The 18124-nt window shown below is 45.8% G+C and overlaps 1 protein-coding gene across 1 annotated transcript in view; it reads left to right on the top strand.

Moving 5' to 3' along the window:
• The window catches only part of NSDHL (NAD(P) dependent 3-beta-hydroxysteroid dehydrogenase NSDHL), a 42652-nt gene that overhangs the window by 14627 nt on the left and 9901 nt on the right, over window positions 1-18124 (top strand). Inside the window, exons 2-5 of the mRNA XM_085630391.1 lie at window positions 4525-4580; window positions 5378-5539; window positions 7877-8023; window positions 13641-13769. Of these exons, the coding sequence (XP_085486517.1) occupies window positions 4560-4580; window positions 5378-5539; window positions 7877-8023; window positions 13641-13769 (459 nt within the window). The 5' untranslated portion in view covers window positions 4525-4559. The remainder of the gene's footprint in view (window positions 1-4524; window positions 4581-5377; window positions 5540-7876; window positions 8024-13640; window positions 13770-18124) is intronic.

The following is an 18124-nucleotide window of genomic DNA, read 5'->3' as shown; positions in this document are numbered from 1 at the left end:
CAACTCCCAGACCATATACGCTTTATTGCTTTACTACACTTACAATGTCTAAGAATGGACTTAGACACTGTAGGGGTACAGGGCTCCTGCCACTGTACTCTCACATGAGGGCTAGTGCACCCTGCTAGAGGGGTGACTTACCTGGGCCACAGACAGTGGGATGCAGGCATGGCACAATGGGATGTGTGCCATGTCCCTTTGTGCCATGTCAACTCTTCACTTTTCTCTGCACATAAAACCTGCAATGGCAGTGTATGGGTGTTAAGGTATAGAGAGCAATGGATGGTACAATTGGTGCTGCAGCCCTTAGAGGCCTTCCATGGTCACAGTGCCCTTGGTACCTGTGATACCTTTTACAAGGGGCTTGCCTGTGGACAGAGATGTGCCAATTGGGGTACAAAGGTACAGTTTTGGGAAAGAACACAGGCCCTGGGAACCTGATTGGCAGGGACCCAGGGCACACCAAGACAAAGTGCATCATGTGTCAGGCAAAAAGTGGGGGGTAACAATGCAAAAAGAGGTACTTTTCTACACAGGCTGATTTCATACCCCCAAACTCTCATTCCCACTCGCTTCTTTCACACATGAACATTAATTCACTCATTTATACCTTCATACCCATTCCAACCACTGCTCACAGACACTAGCAATCACAGCGGGAAAGGAACTTCGATTTCAGCCGTTGTGTTGTGGGCTGGGATCTTGCTTAAACCAGGAGACATACGTTTCCGTGAAATTTATAGTTTAAATCCACCTTCTTCGGGACCACCTATAATTACAACTCAAAAATGGTGGATCAGGTGGGGGTATCTCATGAGTCCTTGGCACTGAACCTCTTTACTAGGTAAATAAAATACATTCCGTTTGTCGGGGTAGTTTGGGCCATACGAGTGAATACTCTGTAGCAATAACTTGTCTTAGCAGCAAGAGATTGTAACCAGCATGCTCATACATTCTTGTGAAGGGGACATGGTATTGCTTATAGGCGGTTCAAAATCGCACTGCGTCCCACCTTCCCAATGTTTTCGTTTTACAATGCTGTGGCTTTCATCCAGACGTACTCGGCGGGTGGCTCCAAATACATGGAAGCCAGCAGAGGCAGAAGGGCAGAGAGTACAGAGGGGGGTGAAAAGATGGTAGCGTAGTGCATGGAGCAGACCTGCCTCACTTACCCTGTCTTAGAAGCCACCCTGTGTCCTCGGTGCTTTACATTCTGCTGCCACCTCAGTGCTCCTTGATGCTCTCTGCTGTGCCAAACAGTGGGCATGGCTGAATCTGGACCACAAGAGCAGGCAGGGTGCAAGGATTGAACTCCCCTGTACAATGAAAACCCCCTGCATCGTTCGCTCAGCGGGAGGCTCTCAAATGCTGGCAGTTCGCAAAGTGAGCAGAAATCACCACTGACGAGGTTCACGTTCTTTTGCTGCCTTTACTTTCAGTTTTGTGATCAACACAAAATGAAACCCCTGTCAAACAAATAACAATTTTTATGGCATGATTAATGAAAACACTTTGCAATCCAGTAGACGTAGACTAATAAAATGTGCTCAAAACAAGTGAGCAAAATTAAAATCAATGGATGGACATATATAAAGGGTTAAAAGGAAGTTTTGACTGAAAGTTAAACTTGTTCAAAATATACTAATCTCATAAAGTGACATTGCTACCATGCTGTTACTGTGGTGTGCAACTATACCCAGGGGAGCGTAAAAGACTGTGTATTTTTGTAAAATAAATAGTAATAAAATCATAGTGTGAATCAGTTCAATAAAAAGGCTTGTATTCGATACATGGTCAGAGCCCGGGTATAAACTGGTGCTTTTCAATCTTATATTAATTGAACATATGGTACAATATTGACAAGAACTTAACCAGGCTGATGTTCAAAATGGTATTTTGTGGCCTCCGAGCTCTGATGGCCTGTTTACAGGGCTCAGAAGGTTAAACCGCTTGCGGAGCAGCCGTCTATGATGCTCTAGTAACACGGGTCACACACATATAATATGGAGCTGGGTTTCCTGCTCTTTGTTACAAAGTCTGCATTTTGTCTCTGGCGGCTGAGTCTGCTACTTTGGGAGAGGGTCCAATGTTTGGAGAGCCCTCAGGCTGAATGCCAAAAGCCTACTTTTTACATGTCTTTGGCTCCCAGGTAGGGCTGCTTCCCCGGGTGATTATATGAAGATAAAGCCATCCAGGCATGGCACTGCAGAGACCAGATTTCTTTATCAACAGTTGTGCCCAGGACCAGAGTGCTTACATTCTCCACTTCCCTGAACTTGTTCTGCCCAACTCCCAAACGCCATAGCTCACGGAGCAGTAGATCATTCAGATATGCATCCATATATCGAGCATTGGCAGCTATACCTCTAGCATTCTTTAACTAGTTCCATAGTGTAAAGTTGCATGTGTTTGCACTTCTACACTAACGCTTCAAGCAGAAGTCCTTGAAAATGATACTTTGGGTCACAATTGAGGTATAATTCACAATACATGTTTTCTAACCATGTTGAACATTGCTAATACATTGATATCATTTCCTTCTGTTTTGTACTAAACATGTCAATTGGTAAGTGGTTGCATGCCAAGTATGGTGTGGTACTATACATGTGAATTGGTAAGTGGTAGCATACCAAGTATTGTGTGGTACTCTACATGTGAATTGGGAAGTGGTTGCATACCAAGTATTGCTTGGTACTATACATGTGAATTGGCATACCAAGTATTGCATGGCACTGAACATGTGAGTTGGCAAGTGGTCGCATGCCAGGTATTGCTTGGTACTCCATATGTGAACTGGGAAGTGGCGGAATACCAAATATTGTGTGGTACTAAACATGTGAATTTGTAAGTGGTCACATACCAAGTATTGTGTAGTTTTGTTTGGACCCCCTCTCTAACTCAACCCCCCCCCTCCCCCCCGCCCTACCCCCCCACCCCCCAACCCTACCCCCCCACCCCCCAACCCCACTGCCCATAAGCATCTGCATTACTTCCACAAATGAGAGACCACCAAACTAGAACTTCTCAAAGTGCAATATCTGGAAATTGTAAATCCTCTGCCTCGAGTGATCAAGCTGCGCTCGAGTGCTGTGAGGGCATGAGCCTCCAATAGATGTCAGGACTTTCTTCTCCGGTATCGCCCCTTGATGAGGCTTTCATCTTCTATTTTGAACGTTGATGTTTGAGCTCTTCTTGGTACTTTCTCTGGCATTGCTTTGCATTTGTTGACCTTTTCTTCTGGTCTCTGTCCATCGCAGGATTTGTCCAGGTATCTGGGCCAGTGCAGTATTCCGTTACATACATCCAATGATGATGAACTAGAGGTGCAATATTCTGCTTTCAATACTACCTGCCCCTTTCTGCTGGGCGGTGATGTATGTAGGACAGCAATACATTATATGTAGGACAGCAATACATTAAGTGCTAATTCACCTTAATGCTCACATGCCCTCCTGGGTGGAGTCTGGGAGTCCAGCAACGATGTGGAATAACTTCAGAGGGTTCCACTTCATTCCCATCCTGCGAATTAGTCTTCTGAAGCAGAAGAGCAAATCACATCAATACAGAACGTAAAATTGCCCTAACAGGGAACTGCAGGGGTCTGTGACGTACTGTAAATGAAAGACCATTACATGTCTTTTACAACAACGGTTTGCACAAGTGTAAAATAGGATCTACTGTTAATTATTGAACAGGAGGTCATATGTTTGCTATGCACAGCCTCAACGCGAGCGCATGGAGGAAGGAAGGGAACATATTAGCAATGTATAGCATTTAAATAGATTGGGTGCCCAGTACTAAAGATTAGATTAAAGCAAACTGGATTTGGAGGGAGGTGCTTTAATAAAATGCATGCAGACCTACATCCATTGCAATTTTAAATGTAAACATTTTGCTCACTGAACCTTCAAACAAAACATGATATTTGATGGGGACACATTTACAGCTCAGCATTTCACATCCAAGCCATTGGAAACGCTCCACTCCTAGCAGACTCGCTGCAGGTCCTGAATGGTTCAGAAGCAAAATGATTGTGTGCCGATGGCCATCAAAGGGTGCAGACTTGCGCCCACTGAAGAGTGGCGCAACCAGGATCGCCGGACGGATTACTGCGAGTAATGGGCGTTGGAGTTAAAAAAAAAAATACAAACAAATTTAAATACAAATTCTTTCATAAAGTAGAACACACTCCAGATTATGTCCAGCTGGGGCTCAGAGTAGAGTCACCTGATAGTTTTAAGCTCGCAACCACTCCCTCAATAAAGCCAACTGCACACATTTTGTGAAAATAATCCTTCATAATCACTTTGTTGAAATAATCCTTCATATTCACTTTGTTGAAATAATCCTTCATATTCACTCAGTTGAAATCATTTTTCCATGGCAGACGTCTGAGTAGACAAATATGTGACCCCCCCTCAACGTTTCCGAAGCCTTATCAACTAATAAGTATCCATTTTTTAGGGGACGAGTTTGTGCTCTGGGAGAATACTAATTTGTTGATCATTTCCTTCCTTTTTACAGAAGTGGTAGATTACGCCTGGGTTACCCGCTAAGACATGGCAACACGTCTCAGACCGGTACGTTTAGCTATTAGACAGTTCTGCTTGTTACATTGTCAGTATTTTCATTGCCCTTTTGTTTTTACGAGTCGCACAGAAGTCTTTCTGACTAGCCAGTGTTTTGAATCTACAGAAACTGTGTGTTTTGGGAAATATGTATTCCAAATCTTGTAGGAAACAATTAATGTTGGTAGAAGATACACTATCTTTGTTAACAAGTGGGTATTAACAAATTTTACATTTAAATACACTGTATTTTACACATTTAACATTTTAGGCACAGGGGCAGTAATTGATTTGCTCTGAATCGTACAAATGTCAGTCAAATGCCAAAGCCAGTTTCTGAACTCCAGCACCAGGTTTCAAAGTCAGCAGCTTTAGCCACTAGATTATGACTCCTCCCCTGTAAGGGAGGTGCCGCTGAGACCCTGGGGAGTTCCTAGCCAGTGTGTCCTCCATCTAACATAAGTATTCATTCCTTCAAGATGGAAATGCTTTTTTCATTCCTGGTATATCCTCAAGTAGAAGTCCGTAAATCTCAGACTGTAGTTGGAGGTGAACCCCGATTAACTTCAGATTCAAACCCATAGTATTCTTCCATGTCTTCACTAGTCTCTGAGGTTTGTTTCCAGTTTCCAACACCTAGATACACTGTAAGGGAGATCTTGCTTTTCATCAGAGCAATAGCCTGTGGTAAATGGCAACATTGCATGTATCTGGCTGTGCAGAATGAATAGCAGCAGGGCTGTCCTTGTTGGTACAGTCTCCCATGGAAACGTGGCTATTTTCTGAAGCTCTTTCTTCTCTCCTACTAGGCCAGCAAGAAATGCACAGTGATCGGAGGCTCGGGGTTCCTGGGACAGCATATGGTGGAGCGGCTGCTGGAGAAAGGCTACTCTGTCAATGTTTTTGATATTCGCAAGGGGTTTGAGAATGAGCGGGTGCAGTTCTTCCTAGGAGATCTGTGCAGTAAGCAGGTAGGATAACTTGGACTCCTCTGCATTAAACAAGTGCAACTAGAGCACAATTTTATCACTGGGATTCTCCAGTTACATCTTGTTTATTTAGCATCCAATCTGCAAGTTTGTTTGTTGTGCTTTGTTTTGTGAAGCGGGCCTTGGTTGAATTGAGTGGATGTTGGGTGGTTTTGAGGTTCTCACTTGTACTTCCTAGACAACTTCTCAGTGTGGGGACCTCGTGGAGTGAGAAGTTTCCTCCGTGTTCCAGGCTCTTATCATAGAGAGGCTTTGTGGCATCTTGGACTTGCTGCCACATAAGTTATAGAGAGCCTTTTTGTAAGCACCACATAGCTTTGTCTGCCCACACAGAGCACTGGAAAGGATCAGACCGATTTGTACAGTATTAGATAAAATGTTTATTGTGATATTGCATATTGTACCTTGCTTAGATAATGTTCAAAATAATCTTGTACTTAAGATTCTAAAGCTCTTGAGCATGAAGTGATGAACATCTCAAACCTTTTGTATCCACCGTTTGTCTAGAAGACAACCATCTTCTAAGATGTATGACCATACAAATAAGAAGTTATGGCTAGCAGGATTGTTGGAAAGTGTTTACGTTTCTTTGAGATGTTAGTAGTTCTTCTCCAGCTTGGAAGAATGTTCCATCATACTTTTTTTACTTGGCACTTAAACTATTGAACACTCTTCCTCTCCATCTGCACCTCAGTCCTTCAGAAGAGATTTTTTTAAACAACTTAAAACCTGGCTATTCCAACCACTCTGCCTGGCTTGCATCAGTGGTTCTATTTCTCAAGCTCTGGGAAGCCCGTACTTGGGCAGCCATGTGCTTTACAAATCTTTAAAATAGAAAATTGAAATAATGTGGAGCTCAGAGGAGCCTTGAAAGTGGTAGCACTGGTAGAGATAGTTGTTGATTTAGGCTCTTGTCTTGGAGACGGCGTTATGCTGTGTCGGAAATGTTGCTAGATACTTGGCCAGTTGAGGGGACTTTTGTGTCTTTGGCCTGTTTCTATGGGTAGCGGGTAAGCTGTGGAGGCTGTCCTCTAATCTCTTGCTAGGTTTGGCCTGCTGGTGGGGTTGTTGGGTAGCAGTACCATTGTCAATGCACCTGTCCCGTAGGTGGATTCTTGGTCTGTGGTTGTGATTCAGGCATGCATTTGATCTGTTCCATGATGGGTGGGCAGCAGTGGGGGCTGTAGGCCAGGATCCTGTCTCACAGATAGATTTGTTGTGAATCTCGGCATTAAAGTGTGCTGTGTTTCAGTCCATTGTCTGTGGTACAAAGAGTCTGTTTCATAAGTAGTTTGGTACAGCTGTGTACTCTTCATTTTTTTTCCACTTATAAGTCGCACATGATTTCTTTGTGCGCATCTTATCTTTTCCAGAATTATTGCATGTTATGGTCCACTGGTTATTTCTTTATAATTATGAATTATTTCTGCAGTAGTTGCACTGCAGCAAGTGTGGCGTGTGATGGTCTCACATCTAGTTTCTTGGTGCAGAACTTACTATTGGGTAGCTGCTAAGGTTGTGTGCTATGTGGATTGGTCTCCTCTCTCAGCTCACTCCTTGGTTGTGGGGCCATTTGGTGAAGAAGTTGAGCAGTAGTATATTCAGTGCTATGGGCATTGTGATCTAGGCTCTGGCCCAGATCGTTTCTTGATGTGTGCCCTTTGTTTCTGGGTAAGTTGGCAGTAGTAGTTTGTGTGGTCTGTGTTCCAACCCTGTAGGTGGTGTTGTGATGAATCTGGTCAGTTCAGGGCTAGTTTGGCATTAGTAAGCCTGCACTCGTGTTACCTGTAGTTAGTGTGTGGGCCCTGTTCCTTGTCTTCCTGGGGTTGTTTGGTAGTAGTGGTTGCTGTTTTTTATTCTTTTGGGCTTTAATTTAGGCAGTTCTCTCACACACACTTTCTTTTGTAAGAAGGACCTCTGGTGGAGGTATTTGGGCAGTAGTATTGTCTCTGCTATGTGCATCATGATGTAGGCTCTTGCCTCAGATCTTTTCGTAAAGTGTGCCCTTTGTTTCAGTGTAAGTTGGCAGTAGTAGTTTGTGTGGTCCTTGCACCGGTCTTGTAGATGACGTTGTGATGTATACAATCAGCTGCAGGGGTTGTTGGTAATATTATGACTTGACTTGTGTGCCAGCTCTAGTTAGTGTGCAGAGCTTGTTCCTGGTGTAACTGGCCAATAGTAGATGCGTTGCGTCAGCCTCTTGCCTTACAGGTGGTTTCTTTGTATGTTGGCCCTGTTCTGGTTGTTAAGCTGTGGTAGTTGCTATACTTTGTGTGCTACTTTATGCTGTTCTCTCACAGGTAGTTTCTCCATTCGTAGGACCTGTTGCCAGCCCTGCAGGGTGTGACCACCGTCTTCCACTGTGCTTCTCCTGCCCCATCCAGTGACAACCGGGACCTCTTCTACAAGGTGAATTATGTTGGCACTAGAACCGTCCTTGGAGCCTGCAAGGAGGCGGGTGTGCAGGTAAGAAGTGAACAGGCGTCCCCAAAAAAGTGGAAAGGAGAAGAAGGTTTGTCGGATATCATATGTCGCCCATGAGTGGTGATTGCAGATCTTGTGGATTCCCTTACCACAGCCTCCTGCCTTATATGGGGGGTTTTGCTGTACATACCTTGTCTGAGTGATTGTAGTATATAAACTCCAAGGAACCTGTGGTTGTGGGGTTCAGGTGGCAGTCTCTTCGTGATTCACCCTTTATTTCGACGTCCTTATGAAATGACTGTGGCTTCTGTCTAGTGAAGTTACGTGCATTTGTAACTGCCCCACTTCACTCCAAAAAGAATGATTAGTTTGGCTTGTTACTACATATCTGTTTAAAATGGCTGCATGAATCCTGGAGTATTGTTTTTAAAGTAAAAATCAAATATGCAGGTGGTAAAAAGTTCAAGGAGAAAGACCAAGACGGTTCTCTTGAGTGTCCAAAGGCTCCTGTATCCATAATATTTGCATGGATGACGTTCCTTGACACTTGCCGCATATGTCTGCCAGACTGTCCTCTAGGTCTTGTGGTAAATTGTAAGGATTTCATGCTATTGCCGGGAGCATCTATTGCCGGTGCTCTGCATGGGAAAACCTGTGTCATGTCTCTGTTATGGAAAGAGCCAACAGCATCACCGTCCTCTATTGCACCAGTGACGACGCCGACGCTCCATAGCATACATCTCCAGTATCGGGAAGTGTTCCTCCACCTCATGCCGCTTGACTCTTCCCGTGACAATCTATAGCTCTGTACCAGGTGTCCCAGTGAAGAGAAGAGCTCTGACAGCCTGGCATTGCTTCTGTTCACCAGCGCCACTCCTGAAGCTCTGTACCATGTATCCCAGTGAAGAGAAGAGCTTCTACAGCTTGCCACTACTCCAGTCCACGAGTGAGACTGCTGCTGAAGCTCTGTACCATGTATCCCAGTGAAGAGAAGAGCTTCTACAGGTTGCCACTACTCCAGTCGAGGAGTGAGACTGCTGCTGAAGCTCTGTACCATGTATCCCAGTGAAGAGAAGAGCTTCTACAGCTTGCCACTACTCCAGTCCACGAGTGAGACTGCTGCTGAAGCTCTGTACCATGTATCCCAGTGAAGAGAAGAGCTTCTACAGGTTGCCACTACTCCAGTCGAGGAGTGAGACTGCTGCTGAAGCTCTGTACCATGTATCCCAGTGAAGAGAAGAGCTTCTACAGCTTGCCACTACTCCAGTCCACGAGTGAGACTGCTGCTGAAGCTCTGTACCATGTATCCCAGTGAAGAGAAGAGCTTCTACAGGTTGTCACTACTCCAGTCCATGAGTGAGACTGCTGCTGAAGCTCTGTACCATGTATCCCAGTGAAGAGAAGAGCTTCTACAGCTTGCCACTACTCCAGTCCACGAGTGAGACTGCTGCTGAAGCTCTGTACCATGTATCCCAGTGAAGAGAAGAGCTTTTACAGGTTGCCACTACTCCAGTCCACGAGTGAGACTGCTGCTGAAGCTCTGTACCATGTATCCCAGTGAAGAGAAGAGCTTCTACAGCTTGCCACTACTCCAGTCCACGAGTGAGACTGCTGCTGAAGCTCTGTACCATGTATCCCAGTGAAGAGAAGAGCTTCTACAGCTTGCCACTACTCCAGTCCACGAGTGAGACTGCTGCTGAAGCTCTGTACCATGTATCCCAGTGAAGAGAAGAGCTTCTACAGCTTGCCACTACTCCAGGCCACGAGTGAGACTGCTGCTGAAGCTCTGTACCATGTATCCCAGTGAAGAGAAGAGCTTCTACAGCTTGCCACTACTCCAGTCCACGAGTGAGACTGCTGCTGAAGCTCTGTACCATGTATCCCAGTGAAGAGAAGAGCTTTTACAGGTTGCCACTACTCCAGTCCACGAGTGAGATTGCTGCTGAAGCTCTGTACCATGTATCCCAGTGAAGAGAAGAGCTTCTACAGCTTGCCACTACTCCAGTCCACGAGTGAGACTGCTGCTGAAGCTCTGTACCATGTATCCCAGTGAAGAGAAGAGCTTCTACAGCTTGCCACTACTCCAGTCCACGAGTGAGACTGCTGCTGAAGCTCTGTACCATGTATCCCAGTGAAGAGAAGAGCTTCTACAGCTTGCCACTACTCCAGTCCACGAGTGAGACTGCTGCTGAAGCTCTGTACCATGTATCCCAGTGAAGAGAAGAGCTTTTACAGGTTGCCACTACTCCAGTCCACAAGTGAGACTGCTGCTGAAGCTCTGTACCATGTATCCCAGTGAAGAGACGAGCTTCTACAGCTTGCCACTACTCCAATCCACGAGTGAGACTGCTGCTGAAGCTCTGTACCATGTATCCCAGTGAAGAGAAGAGCTTCTACAGCTTGCCACTACTCCAGGCCACGAGTGAGACTGCTGCTGAAGCTCTGTACCATGTATCCCAGTGAAGAGAAGAGCTTCTACGGGTTGCCACTACTCCAGTCCATGAGTGAGACTGCTGCTGAAGCTCTGTACCATGTATCCCAGTGAAGAGAAGAGCTTCTACAGCTTGCCACTACTCCAGTCCACGAGTGAGACTGCTGCTGAAGCTCTGTACCATGTATCCCAGTGAAGAGAAGAGCTTCTACAGGTTGCCACTACTCCAGTCCATGAGTGAGACTGCTGCTGAAGCTCTGTACCATGTATCCCAGTGAAGAGAAGAGCTTCTACAGCTTGCCACTACTCCAGTCCACGAGTGAGACTGCTGCTGAAGCTCTGTACCATGTATCCCAGTGAAGAGAAGAGCTTCTACAGGTTGCCACTACTCCAGTCCATGAGTGAGACTGCTGCTGAAGCTCTGTACCATGTATCCCAGTGAAGAGAAGAGCTTCTACAGGTTGCCAGTACTCCAGTCCACGAGTGAGACTGCTGCTGAAGCTCTGTACAAAAGCTTCAACAGCCTGCCCCAGCTCGGGTTCACCAGTGATACTGTTGAAGCTCTGCACCACATGTCTCGGTGAAGAGGAGAGCTTCCATAGCCTGCCATTGCTTCAGTTCACCAGTGACACTCCTGAAAAGAAAATAACTGAAGTTAAAATTAAATTGTCTAAAGCTCACACTTAGCCTGGGGTGTTTATGTGCTAACCCTCCAGACGAACATTGCATATAATGGCATCAGAGTGAACCAGGGGAGGTAACTTACTTGTTGAATAGCCAAGTTTTTAGATTTTTCCTGAACGTAAGTAAATTTGACTTTTTCTTTAGTTCTGGAGGTAACGAGTTCCATAAACTGGCCGTACATGTTACAGAGCGCTTTCCACCCCATTTAGCTCTTTTGAATTTGGGGACTGCCAAGTTTCCACTAAGTGAAGAGATCTGGCTGGAATATAGTGTTGAAAAGGTTGTGCCAGATGAGCAGGACCCGTATCGGGTAAAGACCTGAAAGCTATGCAAAGAGCTTTAAAATTGATGCACTTTCTGATGGGAAGCCAATGTAATTGAACCAAGGTTTGTGATGCAGACCTGTGTTTGGGAATGCCCAGAAGCAGTTGTGCTGCCACGTTTCGAAGTGTCTGTAACTTGTTCAAGAAGCGTTTTGGGATGTCAGTAAACAATGCATCGCAGTAGTCCAGTCTAGAGGCGATGAGAGCCATGACTACTGTTTTCTGAAAGGCTAATGGAATGTAAGGAAGAGCTTTCCTAAGAAGTTTCAGGATCAAAAAACAAGAAGATGTGATGGGGTTAATACAACCTTCAAAAGAGAGTTGGTTGTCGAAAAACACCACCAAGTTTTTCACCTTTTAAGCTTGGGATCTGGAGGGTTCCAAGTTCATGAGGCCACCAGTTGGGGGACCAGAAGGGGGCTTAATGCCGAACAACAAGAGCTCATTTTTAGAGGAATTTTACTTCAGACAATTGTCCCTCGTCTAATGTGAAGCATGTAATTTGGCTGCAGTTGTATCCGGATTACTAGCTATCAACACAATTATCTGGGTAACGTGGGTGTAGGAGAGCAGAGCAAAACCATAGAACTTATTCAAACCGGCCATCAGGGTTGCATATAGATTTAAAAAGGTTGGGGTTAGAGAAGACCCCTGAGGTACCCTGCATGGCAAAGAAAAGGATGGTGATGTGAAGTCGCCTGTACAATGTATCCTAATGCATAGGAGAGTGTCTACAGATTGCCACTACTCCACTCCAGTCCTCGAGTGAGACTGCTGCTAAAGCTCTGTAGCACGTCTCCCAGTGCGGACGAACACTTCTACAACTTGCCACTACTCCAGTCCACGACTGAGACCGCTGCTAAAGCTCGGTACCACCTATCCCAGTGCGGACGAACACTTCGACAGCTTGACGCTACTCCAGTCCACGAATGAGACCGTTGCTAAAGCTCGGTACCACCTATCCCAGTGTGGATGAATGCTTCGACAGCTTGACGCTACTCCAGTCCACGAATGAGACCGCTGCTAAAACTCTGTTCCTTGTAGCTCTGTGAGGACCAACTCTTCTACAGCTTGCCCTTACTCCAGTCCACGAGTGAGACTGCTGCTAAAACTCTGTACCATGTATTCCAGTGCGGACGAATGCTTCTACAGCTTGACACTACTCCAGTCCAATAGTGAGACTGCTACTAAAGCTCTGTACATGTTTTCCAGTGTGGTCAAACACTTCTACAGCTTGACACTACTTCAAATCATCAGAACCACTGCTAAAACTGAACTCTGATCCCAGTGTCAGGGAGTGGGCCTGTAGTCTCCACTGCTTCAGTGTTATAGCAGCACTGGTTAAGTTCCACAGAATGACTCTGCTGTAGAGTCCTAACATTACTTAAGTGCACATGGGACAGTTCTAACGCTGTTTCCCCATCCTAGCCACACGATCTGCACCTCATGTGTGTTGCATATCTACCAGAGTGTGTGCCTCTTAATTGTATTTGATGTGAAGTATTCTATCTGTAAAGTTCCAACAACTGCTGGGTTGAAACGTGTGCTTCAGAAAGCGAATACATGAACAAAGGTCTCTCTTGGCCTTGGGTAGGGCTGGGCCCCTGCCGGGCCCCTGCAGTGTTTGGACCTGACCATAAGGGTTGATCTGACAAATCAGATGCTCTTCAGCTAATGTTTTTCCGATTTGGTGGCACCGATATGGGATCTATGAGAAACCTTCTGCGAAATAGTCTGTTATTAGTTCCTCCAACATTTGGTTTAATTTTATGATTTTATTCCTTTGTTGTAACTTTAAATCAATACAAAGTCAACCCAGGAAAACAACATCTTAGAATTGGGATATGGTATTATATCACATTGTAGTCTGATCTTTGTTAACTAATGTGTTAAATTTGCTTTATTTTATCACCTTTATGCTCGCCACTTCATTGAACGCAATGCTATTTCACATGACCTTGATCTATATTTTTCCGTTGCGTTTGTAACCCTGTGTATTTCCTTTCAATTTCTGATTTGGATCCTAATATTTCCCTACTTTGTTTATCATTCTTAATTCTCACCTTTCTTATTTGTCTTTTTCGACCAGATCCCCATTCCACTCGATCAGTTGTATTTCTGTTATCTTCTACTGTTTGTTTATTTATTTTATTTTTTTGTGTTTGGTTCCCCATATATGCAGCAGTACATGCTTAATGCCGCCTTTTCTTTTCAATGACAGAAATTGGTGCTGACCAGCAGTGCTAGCGTCGTTTTTGAGGGCACAGACATCAAGAATGGAACCGAGGCCCTGCCTTACGCCAAGAAACCCATTGACTACTACACAGAGACCAAGATCCTGCAGGAGAAGGTAATGCTGACGGCAGATGGGGAGGGAGGTCCTGTGAAGAGTGTTTCTTCTTTGTAGTATGCTTCAAAGAGAAGCAATCTGCTGATTGGTCTATCCTTCCTGGGGCGTCTGGTTTCTTTGCTCTGAGTAGTTGAGTACTTTTGCATATAGGAGAGCTGAACACAGGTCTTCCGGACGTTGGAAGTACAGCTGATGTTACAATTCACACTTTGCTTGTCAATGAACCCTCCAACGTAGTTGATAGTCTTTTTCCATGGCGGAAGTCGCAGTGCTTTCAGCATGAGCGGAGCTTCCAAATCATTACATGTTGTTGGTGTGGTACTTTTCCACGCAGATATGACCATGACCTTACACTGTGAGAGTGGATACGCTATGTAATGGATTACTTGTAGAGATCGTTGGTGTTAGCTTGGATGAGGTGTCAGGAGTTCATTTGAGTACATTTCTGTTGACGACTGTCGGTTGAGGTGTTGCTTTTTTTGTTACAATTTTTTTTTTTGTCCTTAGATCCATATCCAGTCTTTACAATTCTCTGAGGTCTATTTTCACTAATCATAGCCATTTTTATGTCTGCTTAGCAGATATCAAGTAAATCTTTAATTTTTAATCTTTAATGGGCACCCAGTCGGTCTTACCAGAATCACAGACTCCTCAATCACTGAAAATCCATGTCATGTATTCAGAAATTAACCAAAGTCTCTTGATTGTTCACTCCGTTCTGCCAGTATGATTGGTTTGCCAGAATACCTCATTGCGGCGCGCAGGAACAAGTGTATTAGGATTTCTCATGGTGTCTAGTTTATCTACTTGTTATCAAAGACAATTATTGTGTAAGTTGTACACAAATTGGTCGCACACTGCTCGTCACACCAGCAAGTTGCCCCAAAGGACTGTGGTAAATGAAGTGGCGACGGCGGGTACGCCTATGCCACGATGTGTAAAGAGAACACGGGACATGTATCGGGTCTAGAGATCATCAGTTCAACAAGTACTTACTTGCACCCACTGGGGTGAACCACTCAAGAACTTCATGTACCAGCTTCCCTTGGGGCGACCCGGAGGAGGAGTTAGCGGAGTGCGGTCCATTACGGTTAATTATTGTGTAAGTGCCTGGATGCATTCTATCATGCTGGTACATAGCCCACCCCATATAAGTGAATTGATGCGTGATGGAACTCTGGAGTCAGGAGGGACCCAGCCCAACTTGTGCGCTTTTAAGATTGAACTAGTTTGAGATCCATGTAATGTGTGTTAAACGCAGAGCGTGTCCTTTTTTTCGAAAAAGCAGGGATGTTGATACATTTAAGGTGCAGGAGGGGCTAATGGCATGGAAGGACTTATTTTTTTTTTTTTTTACAAGAAGTAAAGGACCTGAGGCAAAGCCTGTGACTATTTTGAATAATGAGATCTGGAATAGTGCAAAGCCCTGTTGTGTATGGACTAGGCGGGCCTGGTGTCTACAAGAGTAAGTCGGTAAGTGTAGGAGAGTAGGATCTGCTTCTTATGGTTACCCCCACTTTTTGCTGATGTTTCACTGTTTTTCGACTTTAGTCTGGTTTGGACGCTGCTATTCAGGGCCCCAGCCTAGCTGCTTCCTCTCTAAATTGATTGCATGTACTTTAGTTACACTCCAGAATGGATTCTGGGATACCCTTAGAAGTCCCTAGTATATGGTATACTATGTACCCAGAGCATAGGTACCCCAGAGGCCTACCAGGGTCTGCAGCATGTATTATGCCACCCCTGGGAAGCCTTCCAAAATGACACCACAGGTCTGCTACTGCAGCCTGGGTAAGGTGGTGTATGCACCCCTTACTGAGATATAGGTTACCTATATCTCTCCCTATCACTGCACATGTAAACCTATCAGTCACCCCTATGGCAGGCCTTAACAACCCTGAAGGCAGAGTGCTGGGTTTCATGTGAGAGGGTGCCCATGCATGAACAGAGCCTCTCTGTAGCTTTCGGAACATTTATTCATGGGTTGTTTATGATGCAGCCAAACCATATACTCTTAAGTGCATTATAACCAAACTGTAAAAGCTAACTTTGGAATGGCTGCATGGAAACATGTTGTGTTTTGTGTCAAACACCTTGGAATCATACCCCCACACCAGTAACTGGTGTGGGAGTATGATCCCACCCTTCTAGAGGGAGAGACATGACAGCACCGGTATACCCGGTACCAGCTTAACAGACCCTGTCATCACAAAATGGATGCTGCCAGCCACAGACGCGAGTCTGCCCTTCTGCTGCTGGACGAAACTCCGTCAGGGGAGGCCTGGACAATAGGTTTCCTGTCACAGGGAGGTGGGACCACCTCCCAGACAGGCTTTAGTGTATTGGGGCTGGGTAGGTGCAGTCCAAGAGTGCTTTGAAGTCTGCAGTGGGGGCACATTTGGTGTCCCTGTGCATAGTCCAGCTCAAACCGGTCTCTGGCGCGAAACTGGAAAAAGTAAATGGGTGTAGCCACCCCTCTTTCCTGACCCTCCCATAGTTGGGTCCCTAGAATTTGTCCCACCCCTTCCTTGGGTATAAGATAGGAACCCCTGGCTACAGGACTTTAGATTTACCTGGACGAAACTCTGATACATAATCCTGGAACTTTGATAATCTACAAGGCGCTAGATGACTGAAGGATCTCCCTTGGGGTAAAGGAGTTACTCCCCTGCAAGGCAGGCACCTAAGACACATGTGACCGGTTTGCATCTCTGAAGCTCCCACCGGACTCAGAAGAATTTGCAACACAGGAGGTGGGTTTCCAGACTTCCCAGAGGCCGACCCGAGCTCCCAGCAAAGCTGAGACCCATAGCCCTCGTGGGGACCGTGGAACCGGAGCCCCTGGACACCATGCACATTTGCAAGTGTATATGCTTCTCATCAATCCTTGAGGCTGTGCTTTGGGCTACTTGTAGTCCACACCCCGAGCAGTGTCTCCACCGCAGATTACTGGCCTACACTCACCGAGTGTCCCGTGGGTTGGTATTGTGGGATTCCTCTCGAGGTCCCTTCGCGATCCCTGGTCCGTCGACTGGTGGGTCCCTGTGAAGGCAACTCTAGCTTTTATTGGGCTTACCTGATTGCTCCAGATGTGCCCTGACTCTCCCATCGCTTGGGGAGTCTCCAGGACCTTGCTGGTCCGCACCGAAGCATCTTTTCTCTTCCTGCGTGGGTTGCTGTTGCCAAGGCTTGTTGGGTTCAATCCGAGCACCGACACCGCAGCACTCGACATCCTTCATGGGACAGCGCGAATCCAGTTCCTGGTCATCGTCGACACCTCCTGGTCCTCGTGGCTGCAGAGTCCAGCCTCCTCTTCTCACCTGAAACACCCGACATCGGTGGGCATTTGTCTATCGTGCCCCTGGTCACTGGCAAGTGACCCAGTCTCTGTCCCGTCTGCTTTCAGGTTCTTCTGATCTTCGATCCAGGCTTGGATCACACCGGACCCTTTTCTTCTTCCCAGCAAAAGGACTTTGCAGCAGATCGCCATTGAAATCAACGACTATTCCCGACCCCATTTGACACCTTTGCACCCGGCTTCCCTGGGTGAGGTAACTCGAGTACTCCAGTGCTCCCGTGGGTGTTGGCCCTAGAACCCCCTAGGTCTAAAGGGGTTTGCTCAAAGTCCTCTCCTAAGTGTCCTTAACTTCTAAGATTCCAACCGCGACTTTCCCATAGAATAGTACCCGGTTCGCGCCTGTGTTCTTACACTGCACGCGTCCCCCGTGGGTCTCCTGTGTCACTACCTTGGGTGGTTCCTTGGGGTCCCAGCGATTCTACGTGCTCTAGGCACAGTCTAGTCAAGTCGTGGTTCTTGTACCACTTTCTTAATATATGGTTTGTTTCCCCCCCCCCCCCCCCCCCGGTGCCCATTGTATATTGTGCTATTTACTGTTGTTTTAGAACTGTATTATTGTGTATCTTGGACTCTAATCTCATAAAGAGATTAGTAGTGAGTGTTTAGAAATAAATATGTATGTTTGATATATACCTTGTGTGGTTCTCCTTTCATTTGGTCATTCAAGAGGTTATAATCTGGTAATCCAAGCTGCTTTACACTCCTTCAATACTTAGCCTGAAGGCTGCTCTCCATAGCTACCACTAGGATAGCTTTCAATAAAGGTTGTCTTTAACGTATCATCAATAAGGGTTGTTTGGACTGGTGCAAGGTGCCCACTATAACTAGTGGACAGCATATACCAGGCCAACTTCTCACAGTAAGGATCAGAAGAGGTTCAGAGGAGTATTACTGACTTTTTTCCTGGAGGGAGGGGTGAAGTGACTGCATCCAATGAGAAGACTGCCACAGTAACGCAGTTCGCTGAGGACTGAACTGTTGGTGAAAGTCTTGACCG

This window comes from Triturus cristatus, chromosome 10 (genome assembly GCF_964204655.1).
Source record: "Triturus cristatus chromosome 10, aTriCri1.1, whole genome shotgun sequence".
Classification (NCBI taxonomy): domain Eukaryota; kingdom Metazoa; phylum Chordata; class Amphibia; order Caudata; family Salamandridae; genus Triturus; species Triturus cristatus.
The sequence above is the reverse complement of the archived record's forward strand: the minus strand, read 5'-3'. Positions and strand labels throughout refer to the sequence as shown.